General features: G+C 48.7%; 2 protein-coding genes across 2 annotated transcripts; both read right to left on the reverse strand.

Moving 5' to 3' along the window:
* Window positions 1–2,697: 2,697 nt before the first annotated feature.
* Window positions 2,698–3,925, reverse strand: LOC133512378 (trace amine-associated receptor 13c-like). The gene is made up of 2 exons (XM_061841952.1): window positions 3,702–3,925; window positions 2,698–3,514 (listed from the first exon to the last, which is right to left on the reverse strand). The coding sequence occupies exons 1-2, from the start codon at window positions 3,923–3,925 to the stop codon at window positions 2,698–2,700; spliced, it is 1,041 nt and encodes a 346-aa protein (XP_061697936.1).
* A 10,754-nt stretch (window positions 3,926–14,679) lies between these two features.
* On the reverse strand, window positions 14,680–15,868 carry LOC133512387 (trace amine-associated receptor 13c-like). Its single transcript, XM_061841961.1, has 2 exons — window positions 15,696–15,868; window positions 14,680–15,496 (listed from the first exon to the last, which is right to left on the reverse strand). The coding sequence occupies exons 1-2, from the start codon at window positions 15,866–15,868 to the stop codon at window positions 14,680–14,682; spliced, it is 990 nt and encodes a 329-aa protein (XP_061697945.1).
* Window positions 15,869–16,461: the final 593 nt, after the last annotated feature.

Genomic DNA, 16,461 nt, shown 5'->3' on the forward strand with positions numbered 1-16,461 from the left:
AACTGCCACAAAGACGGGCATTTCATTAGGCTGCGGTTAGGTCTTTGGGCCCTGCCACATGAGGTTGGTCATGGATGTCCTACACCTGAGGGATCCAAGGTTGTGGTTAAATTTTTTGTTTACGTTTGCCTTGGGGTATACGTTTACTGTTAGGTTTAAGGCTAAGGCCCGCCACACAAGAGCTGTGGCAGCTGGTGGCTTAGCTGCTTGGGCTCGTAGCCTGGGGTTAAGTCACTTTTTTCTCCCCATTTCAGAGACACAAGGGAAAGTTAACTGTTTATTTGCCATAATAACAACCTGCTCACGTTATTTAGCCACTTGCTGACAACAGACACTTCAGCACACAGCGTATGAGAGAACCTGTGTCATGCTCCTGGCATCCTCCCCAGGCTGGCTGTGGTCAGCCAATTAGTCGGCACACACCTGCACCCTGGTTTGGGCTGAGTACACCCGGTACTTATAGGACACGGGGGACAACTAGTCCGCCGCCAGATCGTTGAGCTTCATGTCCCGTTCCAGCACTCTCGTATCCCTGATCGACAACCTATGTGTACCGACCTTCACCTGTTCTCCGACTCACCCCGTGAGCCTGACTCCCTCGATACTTCTGCCTTCTTCGATCGTTCTTCTGTATACCTGACCTGCCGTGTACCGACCCTCGCCTGTCCCCGGACCATCCAAGTAAGCCTGCCTCTTCTGCTACTGCTGCTCTTACGGCCTGACTTCCTGATCATAGACCTCGGACTGAATAAAGGCTTTTGTACTCTACCTGCTTGCCTCTGGAGTCGTGCATTTGGGTCTGCCCTCGAGCCTCGTCATGACAACATGCAGTATTTGATTGACACGTGGAGAGGTATACCAGCGTCTTCATCGGACAAACCCAAGCAGTTCTTCTGTCTTTGGACAAGCCTTGTTTTTCGTGATTTTGGAACCTTAGTTTAAAGACATGGTGAAATGTTGATTGATTGATCACCTAGTTGTTTTATTTACAGTAAATGCTGAACATGTTAAGACTTCCTTAAATTTTTTTACTCTTTGTTATATTGAAGTCATTTCCTAAAATCATTCATTCATCTTCCATTCCACTTATCTTATCACTAGGGTTGCGAGCATGCTGGAGTCTATACCAATTATCTCCAGGCTGGAGGCGGAGTACACTCTAAACCGCTCGTCAACCAATCGAAGGGCAGATGTGACGAAACAACCATTCACACTCAACATTCACACCTACAGGCAATTTAGGTTCTTCAATTAATGCATGATTTTGGGATGTGGGAGGACACCCAGGCAGGCATGTGGAGAAGGTGCAAACTTTACAAAAGCAGACCGGGATTTCAACCCCAGATCTCAGAACTGTGAGACTGATTTTTTTTAATCCAGTTCTCTTGCTTTTCTAACTCATCTTTTAAATGCTTCGTTAAGATATGCATTCATGACGGCACAGTGGTCAACTAGCTCAAGCGTCTGCCTCACAATTTTGAGGACCGGGATTCCAATCCTGGCCCCACCTATGTGGACTTTGCATGTTTTCCTTGTCCCTACCTGGATTTTCTCCGGGGACACCAGTTGTATCCCACACCCCAAAACCATACATGGTAGGTGAATTGAGAACTCTAAATTGTCCGTAGATATGAATGTGAGTGCGGATAGTTGTTTATTTGTTCCCTGCGATTGGCTGGCAACCAGTTTTTCGTGTCACACATTGTATTGCCTCCTGCACATAGAGAGGTGGTCTGAAAATTGATGGATGGATATGTTTTTGTAATTCTCTCTATGTGTAAAATTAATTAGCGTAGCCCAATCATGACATTCGATTGTTTGAAAACTTTTATTTCAGAGCACTTAATACAATAAAAACAAAAATGATCAAATTGCTCCCAGTTCAAAAAAATTAGTACACCATGATCATTACGTAAGATAGCTTAACATTAGCCATCATAAACTGCCAGATTACACATGTACAGTACATAACTCTAAATTATGCAAACGCTCCACATACTGTACATACCCCAAAACACCTTTACATATATCACATACAATATAAATCATCACAATATGAATCCATTTATCGCTATACATCTCCAAATATACCTTGATTTTCTTGCCTGTATTCACAAATCTACATACTGTATACATACCGCATTTGTGAATTGCTGTGTGTCATCCATCCATTTTCTGAGGTGCTTACCCTCACAAGGGTTGTGGGAGTTCTCCAGCCTATCCCATCTTTCTTCAGGCAGGAAGCGGGGTTCTCCCTGAACTGGTTCCCAGCAAATCGCAGGACATACAGAAGCAAACAAACATTCGCATGCACATTCACACCTCTGGCCAATTTAGAGTCTACAATTAACATACATTGCATGTTTTTGGGATGTGGGCAAGAACCAGAGTGCCAGGAGAAACCCCAGGCAGCCACGGGAAGAACATGCAAACTCCACACAGCCGGGGCCAGGATTTGAATCCCGGTCCACACATATATTTGAGGTAGACGGTCTTACCAGTTGTTCACCATGCTGCCTGCTTTTAATTCATCAACACAATATTGCAAATATCGTACAATGATGAAACAATAGCCTGAGTGGAGAGAACTGCAAAACAGTAAAGTGATGAAAAAAAGAGACACAAACTTTGCTATGTTTCATTAACACGTCAACAGGATTTTAATGTCAGCATTTTTAACATAGGCACAAATTGAGTCTACAGTATGTTGGCCTCACGGGAGGCAGGCTGCAGAATGCGAAGAGTGACAATGTGCTTGACAGCTTTTCTAAACCAGGGGTAAAAAAGGGCGTATATTAAGGGGTTCAAACATGAGTTGACATCATACAAATACAGAACAAATTTTGCCACGAAGCCCAAATTCTCATTTTCACCCACCAGACTGACAATATAATACGGACATAAACACACTAGAAAGACCAGAATGAGAACACCGAGAGTCCTGGCTGCCTTCAACTCGGATGACTTTGCTCTGGAAGGGGCAGAATGTTGTAATTTGACACATGTAACATGGGAGCGCATGGCCCGTGCCTGAGAAACAGCGACCACAAACACTCTCAGGTACAGCGTGATGATGATGCTGAGAGGAAGGACAAAGTTTACAACGAGGTCCAGAATGCCTCCGTAAACCTCAAAACCAATGACACACTCGCCGCGGCATGAGTTGTACATTCCAGGACGACCTAATTGATCCTTTAAAACGAGGCCACAGTGTAGAAGAGCTGCCACCCATGAGAGATAAACACAAAGTTGAATTCTTTTCACGGTGACTTTGATGTTATAATGCAGAGGATCGCAAATAGCGAAATATCGGTCAGCCGATATCAGGACCATGTTTACGACCGAAGAGGATGCTGCTGTGAAAGTCACATAGTTCCACAGAGAACAGGCAATGTCACCGAGAAACCAGCAAGATATTCTCATGTAGATCTCACCTGGCATTGCCACCAAGCCCACCAGCAAGTCAGAAACTGCGAGGGAGAGGAGGAGGAGGTTGGTGGGGGTGTGGAGCTGCCTGCACACCAAGAAAAAGAATCTGTGACACATATCCACCTTCCAAAGAAATATGCATAGGGCTATGTATACATCATTCAAAACACTTGAATATGACAATGCAATGCAGACAATACAAACATTAAAAGCCAGAGATCAACCTTGCAAAGCTGTTCAAACATGAGGGTGAGTGAAAAAGAACATTGTGCCTGAAGTGGGAGATTGAGATGATGACGAGCAGGTTGAGCAGCACAGTTAGGATGCATTCAACGGACAGCAGGACACTGAAAAGAACACCATCAGAAACGTCAGATGAGGGCTTCCTGCAGGAAGTGTTGGCCTGCTCTGGAAAGCAGAGATCAGATTGGTCGCCGGTCTCCATGGAAAAGCAGGAGTACAGAAGGCCTTCTGTCTTCACCGATCTGTTGTCCATCTCATTTAAGTGTTTCTAGTACCTCCTCCAAGCAAATGTGATTGGGTCAGAAAGATGTCTTGATGAGGGCCATTCCCCAGATTCTTCTAACAGTGAAACAAATACACATTTAGTCATCCATCAAACATGAATGATTTAGTTCTGAGATTGTTGTAGGACTAAAAGACAACAAAAAGACACACCTGAGGTTTGGGATTCGGCCTGGTACACACACAAAGATTTTTCAACTTTACATATTTAGATAAAATATCGTCCATTTTACCGTTTTGGTCGGATTGTGTGTGGTGTTCCCAGATTATATCAGCACAGAACACCACATTCTGTACATAAACACTTTTCAAATGCAGAATTAGGAATCAGGCATGATCACACGTAAACTCACAAAACTGAACAAGAAACACTTTGAAGTTTGTGCCAATGTTTCCCGAAAGTTCCTGAAGGTTGTAAGGTTATAAAATACCTTTGTCCTGAAAAAAAAAAACGTCTTGCCGTCTGGGGAACCCAATTTTATTCCAAAAAACACATCATGTAACATGCTTATTTCTATTTACAATCATTTCCTTTTCCTGAGTCAGGTTGCTTCTTGATTTGCTATATTCTGTTGTGTGAACCAATTCTCAGTGTCATGACTTGGGAGAAGTTGTAAAACGTATTCATTTAAGATTGTCAGCCTGACCTGTTTCAGATCCTAAAATTGGGACGAATTGACTCTTCACACACATCAGAATTGGGGACAATCTTACACGATAATCTTGCATGATGTATGATTGTCTGGGGTTTGACGTGGTTGGTCAGGAGGGCAAAACTGCCACAAAGACGGGCATTTCATTAGGCTGCGGTTAGGTCTTTGGGCCCTGCCACATGAGGTTGGTCATGGATGTCCTACACCTGAGGGATCCAAGGTTGTGGTTAAATTTTTTGTTTACGTTTGCCTTGGGGTATACGTTTACTGATAGGTTTAAGGCTAAGGCCCGCCACACAAGAGCTGTGGCAGCTGGTGGCTTAGCTGCTTGGGCTTGTAGCCTGGGGTTAAGTCACTTTTTTCTCCCCATTTCACAGACACATGGGAAAGTTAACTGTTTATTTGCCATAATAACAACCTGCTCACGTTATTTAGCCACTTGATGACAACAGACTCTTCAGCACACTCTTTGTTATACTGAAGTCATCCTAAAATCATTCATTCATTCATTCCTCTTCCATTCCACTTATCCTCACTAGGGTTGCAGGCATGCTGGAGTCTTTCCCAATTATCTTCAGGCAGGAGGCGGAGTACACTGAACTCCTCGTCAGCCAATCAAAGGGCACCCAACCATTCACACTCAACATTCACACCTACAGGCAATTTAAGGTCTTCAATTAATGCATGTTTTTGGCATGTGGGAGGACACCCAGGCAGGCATGTGGCGAATGTGCAAACTTTACAAACACAGACCTGGATTTGAACCCAGTCCTCAGAACTGTGAAGCAGATTTGTTCACCAGTCGTCCAGTGCAACAATTTTTTTAAACTCATCTTTTAAATGCTACATTAAGATATGCATTTGGGCCCTGTATGTGGTGAAATTGATTAGCAGAGAGCAATAGATGGATTGAGTTTTCCTTTTTTTTTCAAAGCACTGAGTACAAAATAAACGTGAAAAATTACTCCCGGTTCAAAAAGAACTAGGACTCCTTTACCATTGCCAAAGATACGTGGACATTATCCATCAAGTGTCACGATCCTGCCGCTCCAGCCCAGCCTGTGCGGGTGCCCGCGCGCTCGCGCTGATTGGGAGGCACACACCTGCGCCTCATGCGGGCTGATTATCCCGTGTACATATAGGACCCCGATGACGACTGGTGGCCGCCGGATTGTTGAGGTTTATGTCCCGTTCCAGCACTTTAGTATCCCTGATCCTCAACCCGTGTGTATCGACCTTCGCCTGTTCTCCGACCGACCCCGTAAGCTTGACTCCCTGGACACTTCTGCCTTCCTTGATCGATTTCCCGTGTACCGACTCCTGCCTGCCCGCTCACCTGCTCTCTTCGCCCGACGTCCCAACTGCCGCTGCTGCACCTGACTGCCTGCCCGATCCTCGACCATTTAATAATAAATGTTTTTCCCCGAACTACCTTGCATCTGACGAATCCTGCATTTGGGTTACCTTCGTTCTGATGGGTCGTGACAGAACGATCTGGCCAAAACAGGACCCAGCAGGAAAGACCCGGCGTCGCCGGGACCGACGCAAGGTAGACCGTCTATCGGAGGACCAAGCCTGTCCAATCCTGGTAGGCTCCATGGCGTCCTCCGCTTCCGTGTCATATGCTCCGCCGGCGAGCTACGAATACGTCCCGAGACGACCCGTCCGGCACCGCATATTCTTCTGGCCTCTGACTTTTCGGACTATGAGGAGGACCTTGATTTGTATGACCGGCTGCCTGAGTACGAATCCGATTATTTCGATTACGAATCTCTTCGCCCGGTCTTCAATCTCGGCCAGTTTGTTTCAGCTCCCCGCGTTTCTAGCACCCGAGTGTCTTCGCCCGGTAGGTCCGAGTACACCAACCTGTTTGTGGGAACCCGCTTGGCCATCTACCCGGGACCTCCGTGTGGCGGCCAGAGGAGACGCCCCGGCCGGGCGCTCCCTTGTGCCTCCCGCTGAGCGGCAACTAAGACACCGTCCTCCCACTCCTCGTCGGCAACCGTGAAACCGGCAGACCCGCAGCTGGTGGCGAGGCTTCCAGCCCAGAGGGAGGAGGAGCCGCCAAATCACGAGGTGTTCTGCCGCGAAAGGCGGGCAGAGATAGAGCGGCAGAGCGCCGAATTGGCGGCTCTCTCAGCCCAGGTTTAGCAAGGATTGAAGAACCAGCCGAGCTACGCTGACGTCGTAACTGCGACGGACTCGCTGCTGAAGCAGATTCACACTGCATTGGGAACGGAACTGCCACCTCGCCAAGCGCACGTTGCAGTGGAAACGGGTCCGCCACCTCAACACGATCACGTCGCAGTTTCGACGGACTGGTTACGACTCATGCTCATGCGGCCGTTGGAACTGACCCGCTCCCGAGACACGCCCACGTGTCAGTTTCGACTGACTCTCTGCCTACTATCGTTCACATCGCCGTGGAAATGGATCCGCCACCGCGCCACACCCACGTTACAGTTTCGACAGACTCGTGCTCACGGGGCAGTTGGAACTGACCCGCTCCCGAGACACGCCCACGTGTCAGTTTCGACTGACTCTCTCCCTACTATCGTTCACATCACCGTGGAAACGGATCCGCCTACTCGCCATTCCCTCGTCAAAGTTTTGGGTGTTCCAAGCAGCACTCAAGTGGCAGTGGCCGCCTCACGTTGCTGTCCAGGCGGTGGCGACGATTTCGCAGCCGCTTCTCGTCCGTGCCCAGGAGTACCAGTGGCGACAGGCCCGCGGCCACTCCACGCTCCTGCTTCGTCGGCGACTGGTCCGCGGTCGCCCCCCGTTCCTGTTCTGATGGCGACGGGCACGCCCATACGTTCCATGAAGTGGCGCTGGTGCCACCGCTGTCTCAGGTTGCTGTCCAGGAGGAGGTGCTGAGGATGATGTTGCCGTCCAGGAGTTGGCAATGGCATCGCTGCCCTCTCATGTTCCCGTCCAGGAGGAGGTGGTAATGTCGCCGCCGCCTCACGTTCCCGTCCAGGAGGTGGCGATGGCGCCGCTGCCTTCTCACGTTCCAGTCCAGAAGGTGGCGATGGTGCCACCGCCTTCTCATGTTGCTGTCCAGGAGGAGGTGGCGATGGTGGCTCTTCCACCCGAATCACCCCGTGGGGATCCTGGTCCTTGGCGTCCGGGTCGTCCTCCTGACCTGTCCACCCGAACGCCTCACGTTTGGTGGCCTGGATGCCTTCCTCCGGACCCTCTTCCGCCCACCCCTGCATGTGTTAATAATTGTCTGTTTCTTTCGTTTAGGCACGTCTGGGTGCCGTGCCTTAGAGGGGGGGGGGACTGTCACGATCCTGCCGGTCCAGCCCGGGCTGTGCGGGTGCCCGCGCGGTCGCGCTGATTGGGAGGCACACACCTGCACCTCATGCGGGCTGATTATCCCGTGTATATATAGGACCCCGATGACAGCGCCAGATCGTTGAGGTTCATGTCCCGTTCCAGCACTCTAGTACCCCTGATTGTCAACCTGTGTGTATATATACACACACACACATCTACAAACATACCTGTGGTCCGACGTGGCACGCCAAAACATATTGTGAGGGTCTGCTGGGAACGGCTGGCAGATTCCCCTGTCAAAAGGAATTTCAACTCCCACATCCGAAAGAACTTTGCCCATGTTCCAAGGCAGTCGGAGGACATTGAGTCCGAGTGGACGATGTTGTGTTGTGTTTCTGAGGCGGTCGACCGGAGCTGTTGTGGTGGAAACCCCCCTGAGCACTTTGGTGGACTCCAACAGTGACGGATGCTTTCAAGGTGAAGAAGGAGGCCTTTCTGGCTTTTCTGGCCTGTGGGACTCCTGAGCCAGGTGATAGGTACCGGCAGGCGAAGCAGAATAGAGCTTCAGTGATCGCTAGGGCAAAAACACAGTTGTGGGACTAATCAGTGAGGCTTCAAGACGGCTTTGAAGAAAAATTCTGATCCACCCACCGGCGTCTGGGGAGGGGGAAGCAGTGCACCGTCAACACTGTGTATAGTGAGGATGGGCCGTTGCTGACCTCAACTTAGGACATTGTGAGTTGGTGGGGAGGGTACTTTGAAGAGCTCCTCAATTACACTCCCATGAGCAAGCGGAGTCAGAGCTCTGTGGCAGTGCCCCGGGGGTGGAAGAGATTCACCCGGAGTTTCTACAGGCTATGGATGTTGTGGGGCTGTTCTGGTTGAAAAGCCTTTGCAGCATCTCTGGGACCTGCCTCTGGATTGGCAGACTGGAGTGGTGATCCCCCTTTTTTAAGAAGGGGGACCAGAAGGTGTGTTTTAACTACAGGGTTATCACACTTCTCATCCTCCCTGGTAAGGTTTATTTAGGGGTGCTGGAGAGGTCCATCGGGGAATCGAATTTCAGATTCAGGAGGAGCAATGTGGTTTTCGTTCTGGCCGTGGAATAGTGGACCAGCTCTCCACCCGCGGCAGAAATGCTCAAGGGTGCACGGGGTTTCGCCCAACCAGTCTACATGTGTTTTCTGGACTTGGAGAATGCATTCGATCATGCCTCTTGGGGTGTCTAGTGGGGCGTTCGACGACTCCCGTACTGCCGAGCAACTTTGGTTGACCACCAATCCATCGATCTTTTCAGCCGATATACTATAGAATGATCTCATTGAGGAACTGTCTCGTCTATTGTGACAACCAACAGCACAACAGGTCTTGGACATTGTGAAAAAGCTCTGGTTCAAGTGACTCCTGCACTGCCAAGAAGTTTTGTTTAACCGGCAATATGGCGCCGTGAAAACAGTGATGTCACGTGCACGATCTCTATAGTCATGAGGTGTGGGTCATGACCGAAAGAACAATATCCCCGATTTAAGCGTCCGAAATGACTTCCTCCGCAGTGTGTCGGGCCTCTCCCTGAGAGATAGGTTGAAAAGCTTGGTCATGCGGGAGGGGCGGAGTTTTGAGCCGTTGCTCCTCCACATTGAGAAGAGCCTGATGAGGTGGCTGGGCATCTGATCTGGATGCCTCCCAGATGCCTCCCTGATGAGGTGTTCTGGGCATGTCACACTGGAAAGAGACCCAGGGATGGCCCAAGACACGCTGGACAGACTATGTCTCTTGGGTGGCCTGGGAACCTTCGGGATCCCTCCGGAAGAGTTGGTTAAATTGGCTGTGGAAAGGGAAGTCTGGCTATCCCTGCTAAAAGTACTGCCCCTGAGACCTGTGGTAGAAGATGGATGGATGGATGGATGGATGGATGGATGGATGGATGGATGATGGATGGATGGACATATACATACGACAGTAGTGAATTGCTGTATTTCATCCATCCATCCATCCATTTTATGAGGTGTCATGATCCTGCCGCTTCAGCACGAGCTGTGCGGGTGTCCGCGCAGGTGCACTGATTGGAAGGTGCACACCTGCGCCTCATGCAGCCTGATTATGCTGTGGATTTATATGACCGATGACAACTGGCCGGCGCCAGTTCGAATGATCTTCATGTCCCATTCGTGTGCTCCGGTATCCCTGATCGAACCTGTGTGTACCGACCTTCGTCCATTCTCCGACCAACCTTGTAAGCCTGACTCCTTTGATACTTCTGCCTCCGTTGATTGGTCTCCCGTGTACCGACTCCTGCCTGCCCGCTCACCTGCTCTCTTCACCTGACGTCCCAACTACCGCTGCTGCACCGGACTGCCTGCTCGATCCCCGACCTCTGCATATAATAAACGTGTCTCTTCTTGAACTACCTTGCGTCTTCCGATTTCCTGCATTTGGGTCCTACTCTCGTTCCGATGGGACGTGACATGAGGTGCTTATTCTCACAAGGGTCACGGGACTTCTGCAGCCAATCCCAGCTTTGTTCAGGCAGGAAGCTGGTTACACCCTGAAATGGTTCCCAGCCTACCGCAGGGCACACAGAAGCAAACAAGCATTCTCATGCACATTCACACCTTTGGGCAATTTAGAGTTTGCATGTTTTAGGGATGTGGTAGGAAACTGGAATGCAAGGAGAAAATCCCACTCAGACATTGAAACCACGCAAACTCCACACGGGCCAGGTTGGGTTTTGAACTCCAGTCCTCAAAATTGCTGTGCCGATGCTCTAACCAGTTGTTCAACATGCCGCCTACTTGTAATTCATCAACAATGATGAAACAATAAGCTGAGTGGAGAGAACTGCAAAACAGTTCTTTGGTTAATAAAAAATGATCTTTCATTAACACGTCAACAGGATTTTAATGTCAGCGTTTCAAACGTGAGCACAAATTGAGTCTACAGTATGTTGGCCTCATGATTACCAGGGACTTAGTGACATCACCATCAAGAATAGGTACCCTCTTCCCCTAATCGCCACCACATTCGAGCTGCTACAAGGGGCACGGATCTTCACCAAGTTGGATTTATGAAATGCGTACCAGATGGTACGCATCAGGGAGGGGGACGAGTGGAAGATTGCCTTTAATACAACAACCGGCCACTATAAGTACCTGGTGATACCATTTGGTCTGACTAATGCGGCACCGGTTGTTCAGAATTTTATGAATGATATGCTACAGGAGGGACTGAACAAGAATGTGTTCGTCTACCTAAACGACATTCTGATCTTTTCTCCGAAGCTTCTCACATCGAGCACGTCAGAGAGGTGCTGCAGCAGCTACTACGACATAACCTTTATGTCAAGATGAAAAAGTGCGAGTTTCACCGACCTGCCATCACCTTCCTGGGATTCATCTTGGCCGAGGGACGGATTCGCATGAATCCCAGTAAGGTCGACTCTGTTCTCCAATGGCCCACACCCACCAATCGCAGGGAGGTGCAGAGATTCATCGAATTCGTTAATTTCTACCGCAGGTTCATCAGGAACTTCAGTTCCATAGCTGCCCCCTTGCACGCCCTCACTTCACCCCGCAATTCATTCGAGTGGGATGTGACCTTCCAGGAGGCCTTTGATAGGCTTACGTCGAGTTTCACCACAGCTCCATTCCTCATTATGCCAGATCTAGAGAGGCAGTTTGTGGTGGAAGTGGATGCATCGGACTCGGGAATGGGAGCAGTACTCTCCCAGACGTGTGCAAGGGATAGAAGACTTTACCCATGCGCCTTCTTAACTAAGAGACTGACTCCGGCAGTGCAGAATTATGACGTGGGTGATCGAGAATTTTTGGCAGTCAAAATGGCGCTGGAGGAATAGAGGCACTGGCTGGACAGATCACAAGTGCCATTTCTGGTCCTTCCGGACCATAAGAACTTGGAGTACCTGAGGACCGCCAAGAGATTGAATGCTCGCCAAGCCAGCCTCGCTTCCATTTCACTCTGTCCTTTCGTCCAGGCTCAAAGAATGGCAAACCGGACGCACTATCCTGGATCCATGAAGGGGAGCGAACGGAGGCTGTGAGTGTTCCTATACTTCCGGAGGCCTGCGTCGTGTCCGGGTTCACCTGTGAGATCAAGACAAGGGTAAAGGAGGCTCTAAGGGACTCTCCGGGCCCAGCCGAATGTCCTTCCGGTCATCTGTTCGTGGTAGCCTCTCAACGAGGAGACGTCATCGATTGGCCCCACACGAACAAGACCGTCTGTCACCCCGGCGTGGTGAAGACCTGCTCAGTAGTTGAACAACGGTTTAGGTGGCCAAACCTGGGAAAGGACATGCGGGATTTTGTCAACGCGTGCCCGATCTGTATGGCCAATAAGACCTCTCGCCTGCGGTCTATGGGTGAGCTACGGCCATTACCAATTCCCTCTCACCCCTGGTCACACATTTCTCTAGACATCGTTACAGGTCAACACTGCTCCCAGGGGAACACAGTGGTACTCTCAGCCATCGATCGGTTTTCTCAGATCGTCCACTTTGTACCAGCCCCGAAGATTCCGTCCGCCAAGCAGACTGCACAGCTACTGCTGGACAAAGCCGTCCGCTATCATGGTCTGCCAGTGGATGTAGTGTCAGACAGAGGACCGCAATTCGTGTCTTGATTCTGGAAGAAGTTCTGCAACCAAATCGGGCCAAAAGTAAGCCTCACTTCAGGCCATCACCCAGAGTCCAATGGCCAAATGGAAAGAATAAATCAGGATCTGGAGACCGGTCTACGCTGTCTGGCATCACATGATCACAGCACTTGGAGCCAGCACCTCGGATGGGTGGAATATGGCCACAACTCTCTGCCTTCTAATTCCACAGGTATGAGTTCGTTCCACATCGTTCCTGGTTAACCTACCTCTCTGTTTCCATCTGTGGCTGCCGACTCTGCGGTGCCATCCGGATTGGCAGTGGTGAGACGCTGCAAGCGGACCTGGGAACTTGCCAGAAAGACGCTACTACGCATGGGCAGCTCCTACAAATCCGTGGCAGACCTCAAGAGAAGAAGGGCACCAGCATTTAAAGTGGGACAATGCATATGGCTGTTCACAAAGGATCTTCCGCTGCGGATGGAGTCATGCAAGCTAGCTCCCAGGTTCGAGGTCCCTTTCCTATCACCAAGATCGTTAACCCTGTCGCTGTTTCCGTAAAGCTTCCCAGATCGATGAGGGTTCATCCCATATTCCATGTACGCCGGCTTTGACCGACTCATCCATCGCCATTAGTCCCACCAGTCAAGCCCCCTCCACGCCCCGAATGATCGATGGAGGTCTGGTGTACTCGGTACGCTGGCTTCTATCCCCTGCGCACCTGCACCTCATCAGGGATAATTAACCCCAGTATATATAGGACCCAGCGGACGGTCTGGCTTTGCCATATCGTTGCCATCCATGCCTCACTCCCGCACTTCCTCGTTCCTGATCCTGAACCCCTGTGTACTGACCTCCGCCTGTCCTGCGACCAACCCCATAAGCTTGACGCTCTTGATACTGCTGCTCTCTCTGATTGACTCTCCGACTTACGACCTTGGAACGAATAAAGACCTTCCTTTAATTGCCTCCCTGTCTACCAAGTCGTGCATTTTGGTCCACACTAGAGTTCTGGTTATGTCACAGACCTCAGTACTCAGAACTGTGAGAGTGTGAGATTTGTTAACCAGTCATCCAGTTCTCACGCTTTTCTAACTCATCATTTAAATGCTACATTAAGATATGCATTTATGGCGGCACAGTGGGCGACTGGATCAAGCATCTGGCTCCCAGTTTTGAGGATAAGGGTTCAGATCCCGGCCCCATCAATGTGGACTTTGCATCTTCTTCTTGTCCTTGCCTGGGTTTTCTCCGGGGACTCCAGTTTCCTCCCACATCCCAAAACCACACATGGTAAGCGAATTGAGAACTCGAAATTGCCCGTAGGTATGAATGTGAGTGCAGGTGGTTGTTTATTTGTTCCCTGCGATTGGCTGGCAACCAGTTTTTCGTGCCACATATTGTATTGCCTCCTGCACATCGAGAGGTGGTCTGAAAATTGATGGATGGATATGTTTTTGTAATTCTCTCTCTGAGGCCCTGTGTGTGTGTGGTAAAATTAATAAGCATAGAATAGATCAATTGTGACATTCGATTGATGGTTTGAAATCTTTTATTTCAGAGCACTTACTGCAGTATAAACAAAAATGAAAAATTACTCCCAATTCGAAAACAATTAATACACCTTCACCATTACCTAAGATAGCTTAACATTAGCCATCATGAACTGGCACATTACACATGTACAGTACATACATACTCTAAGTTATGCAAACTCTCCACACAGTGTACATACCCCAAAACATATATATCACATACAATATAAACATTTATGAATCCATTTATAGCTATACATCTCCAAACATACCTTGTTTTTCTTGCCTATATTCACAAATGTTCTGTACATATACAAAGCGCAATTGTGAATTGCTATGTTTCATCCATCCATCCATTTTCTGAGGTGCTTATCCTCACAAGGGTCATGGGAGTTCTGCAGCCAATCCCATCTTTCTTCAGGCTGGAGGTGGAGTACACCCTGAACTGGTTCCCAGAAAATCACAGGACATACAGAAGCAAACAAACAGTCGCCTACACTCCCAGGAGAAAATCCACGTAGGCATGGGAAGAACATGCAAACTCCACACAGGCGTGGTCCGGATTTGAACCATTGTCCTCAGATATTTGAGGCAGACGCTCTAACTAGTTGTCCATGATACTGCCTGCTTGTAGGCACAAATTGACTCTACAGTATGTTGGCCTCACGGGAGGCAGGCTGCAGAATGCGAAGAGTGACAATATGCTTGACAGCTTTTCTAAACCAGGGGTAAAAAAGGGCGTATATTAAGGGGTTCAAACATGAGTTGACATCATACAAATACAGAACAACTTTCGCCACGGAACCCAAATTCTCATTTTCAGCCACCAGACTGACAATATAATATGGACAGAAACACACCAGAAAGACCAGAACGAGAACACCGAGAGTCCTGGCTGCCTTCAATTCGGATGACTTTGGTCTGGAAGGGGCAGAATGTTGTAATTTGACACATGTAACATGGGAGCGCATGGCCCGTGCCTGAGAAACAGCGACCACAAACACTCTCATGTACAGTGTGATGATGATGCAGAGAGCAAGGACAAAGCTTACGACAATGTCCAGAATGCCTGCGTAAACCTCAAAACCGATGACGCACTCTCCGCGGCATGAGTTGTACATTCCAGGATGACCCAATAGGTGCTTTAAGAGGATGGCACAGTATAGAAGAGCTGCCACCCAAGAAAGACAAATACAAACTTGGATTCTTTTCACGGTGACTTTGACACTATAATGCAGAGGATCACAAATAGCCACATAACGGTCGGTCGATATAAGCACCATGTTTCCGACCGAGGAGGATGCTGCCGTGAAAGTCGTGTAACTCCAGAGAGAACAGGCAAAGTCACCGAGAAACCAGCAGGATATCCTCATGTAGATCTCACCTGGCATTGCCACCAAGCCCACCAGCAAATCAGAGACGGCAAGGGAGAGGAGGAGGAGGTTGGTCGGGGTATGAAGCTGCCTGCACACCAACAAAAAAGAAAAAGAATCAGTGGCACCTATGACACTTTTCAGACAAATATGAGAATATGTCATTCAAAAAACTCGTACTACAATACAATACGCTATTTCCATGAGAGAAATGAGACCATAATAAACATTGACAGCCGAAGTTTGCAAATCTGGTCAAACAAATGATGGTTAGTAAGAAAAGAAGATGCCTGAAGTGGACGATTGAGATGATGACGAGCAGGTTGAGCAGCACAGTTAGGACGCATTCGGCGGACAAGAGGACACTGAAAAAAACACCACCAGACCAGTCAGATGAAGGCTTCCTACAGGAAGTGTTGGCTTGCTGTGGAAAGCAGAGATCAGATTGGTCGCCGGTGTCCATGGAAAGCCAGGAGCTCAGCAGGCCTTCTGTCTAAACCGATCTGTTGTCCATCTCATTTAAGTGTTTCTAGTACCTCCCCCAAGAAAATGTGATTGGGTCAAAGTTTTCAAGAAAGATGTCATGGTGAGCGCCATTCCCCAGACTTTTCTATCAACAGTGACTCAAATGCATATTTAGTTTTACATCACCCATAAATGTTTTCAATCTCAAATTGCTGTTGGAGTAAATTCCAACAAGCAGGCCTGCCTGAGATTTAGAATTGGGTGTGAAACTCATTGGGATTTTTTCCACTCCGCGCATCAAATAAAATATCTGGCATTTCACAATTACTTCATGTTGTGTATCGTGTGTTCGGATAATTAACACAACACTACATTCATAAAGATCATTGTTTGATCACATACTCAATTTGACAAAAAGGGTTACATAAAAATAAAAGCCAGTGAGTAGTAGAAGTGAAAATTGTAGGTCTACTAAACAAACGTTGACATAAATTAGGGGATGCACTCGAGATTTTCTTTCACCAACTCACTGGTGCACTCACTGGTCTATGGCACATAGAGGCGCCATCATAGGGGGAAGCGAGCCAGAGC

Source organism: Syngnathoides biaculeatus, chromosome 14, assembly GCF_019802595.1.
Source record: "Syngnathoides biaculeatus isolate LvHL_M chromosome 14, ASM1980259v1, whole genome shotgun sequence".
NCBI lineage: Eukaryota > Metazoa > Chordata > Actinopteri > Syngnathiformes > Syngnathidae > Syngnathoides > Syngnathoides biaculeatus.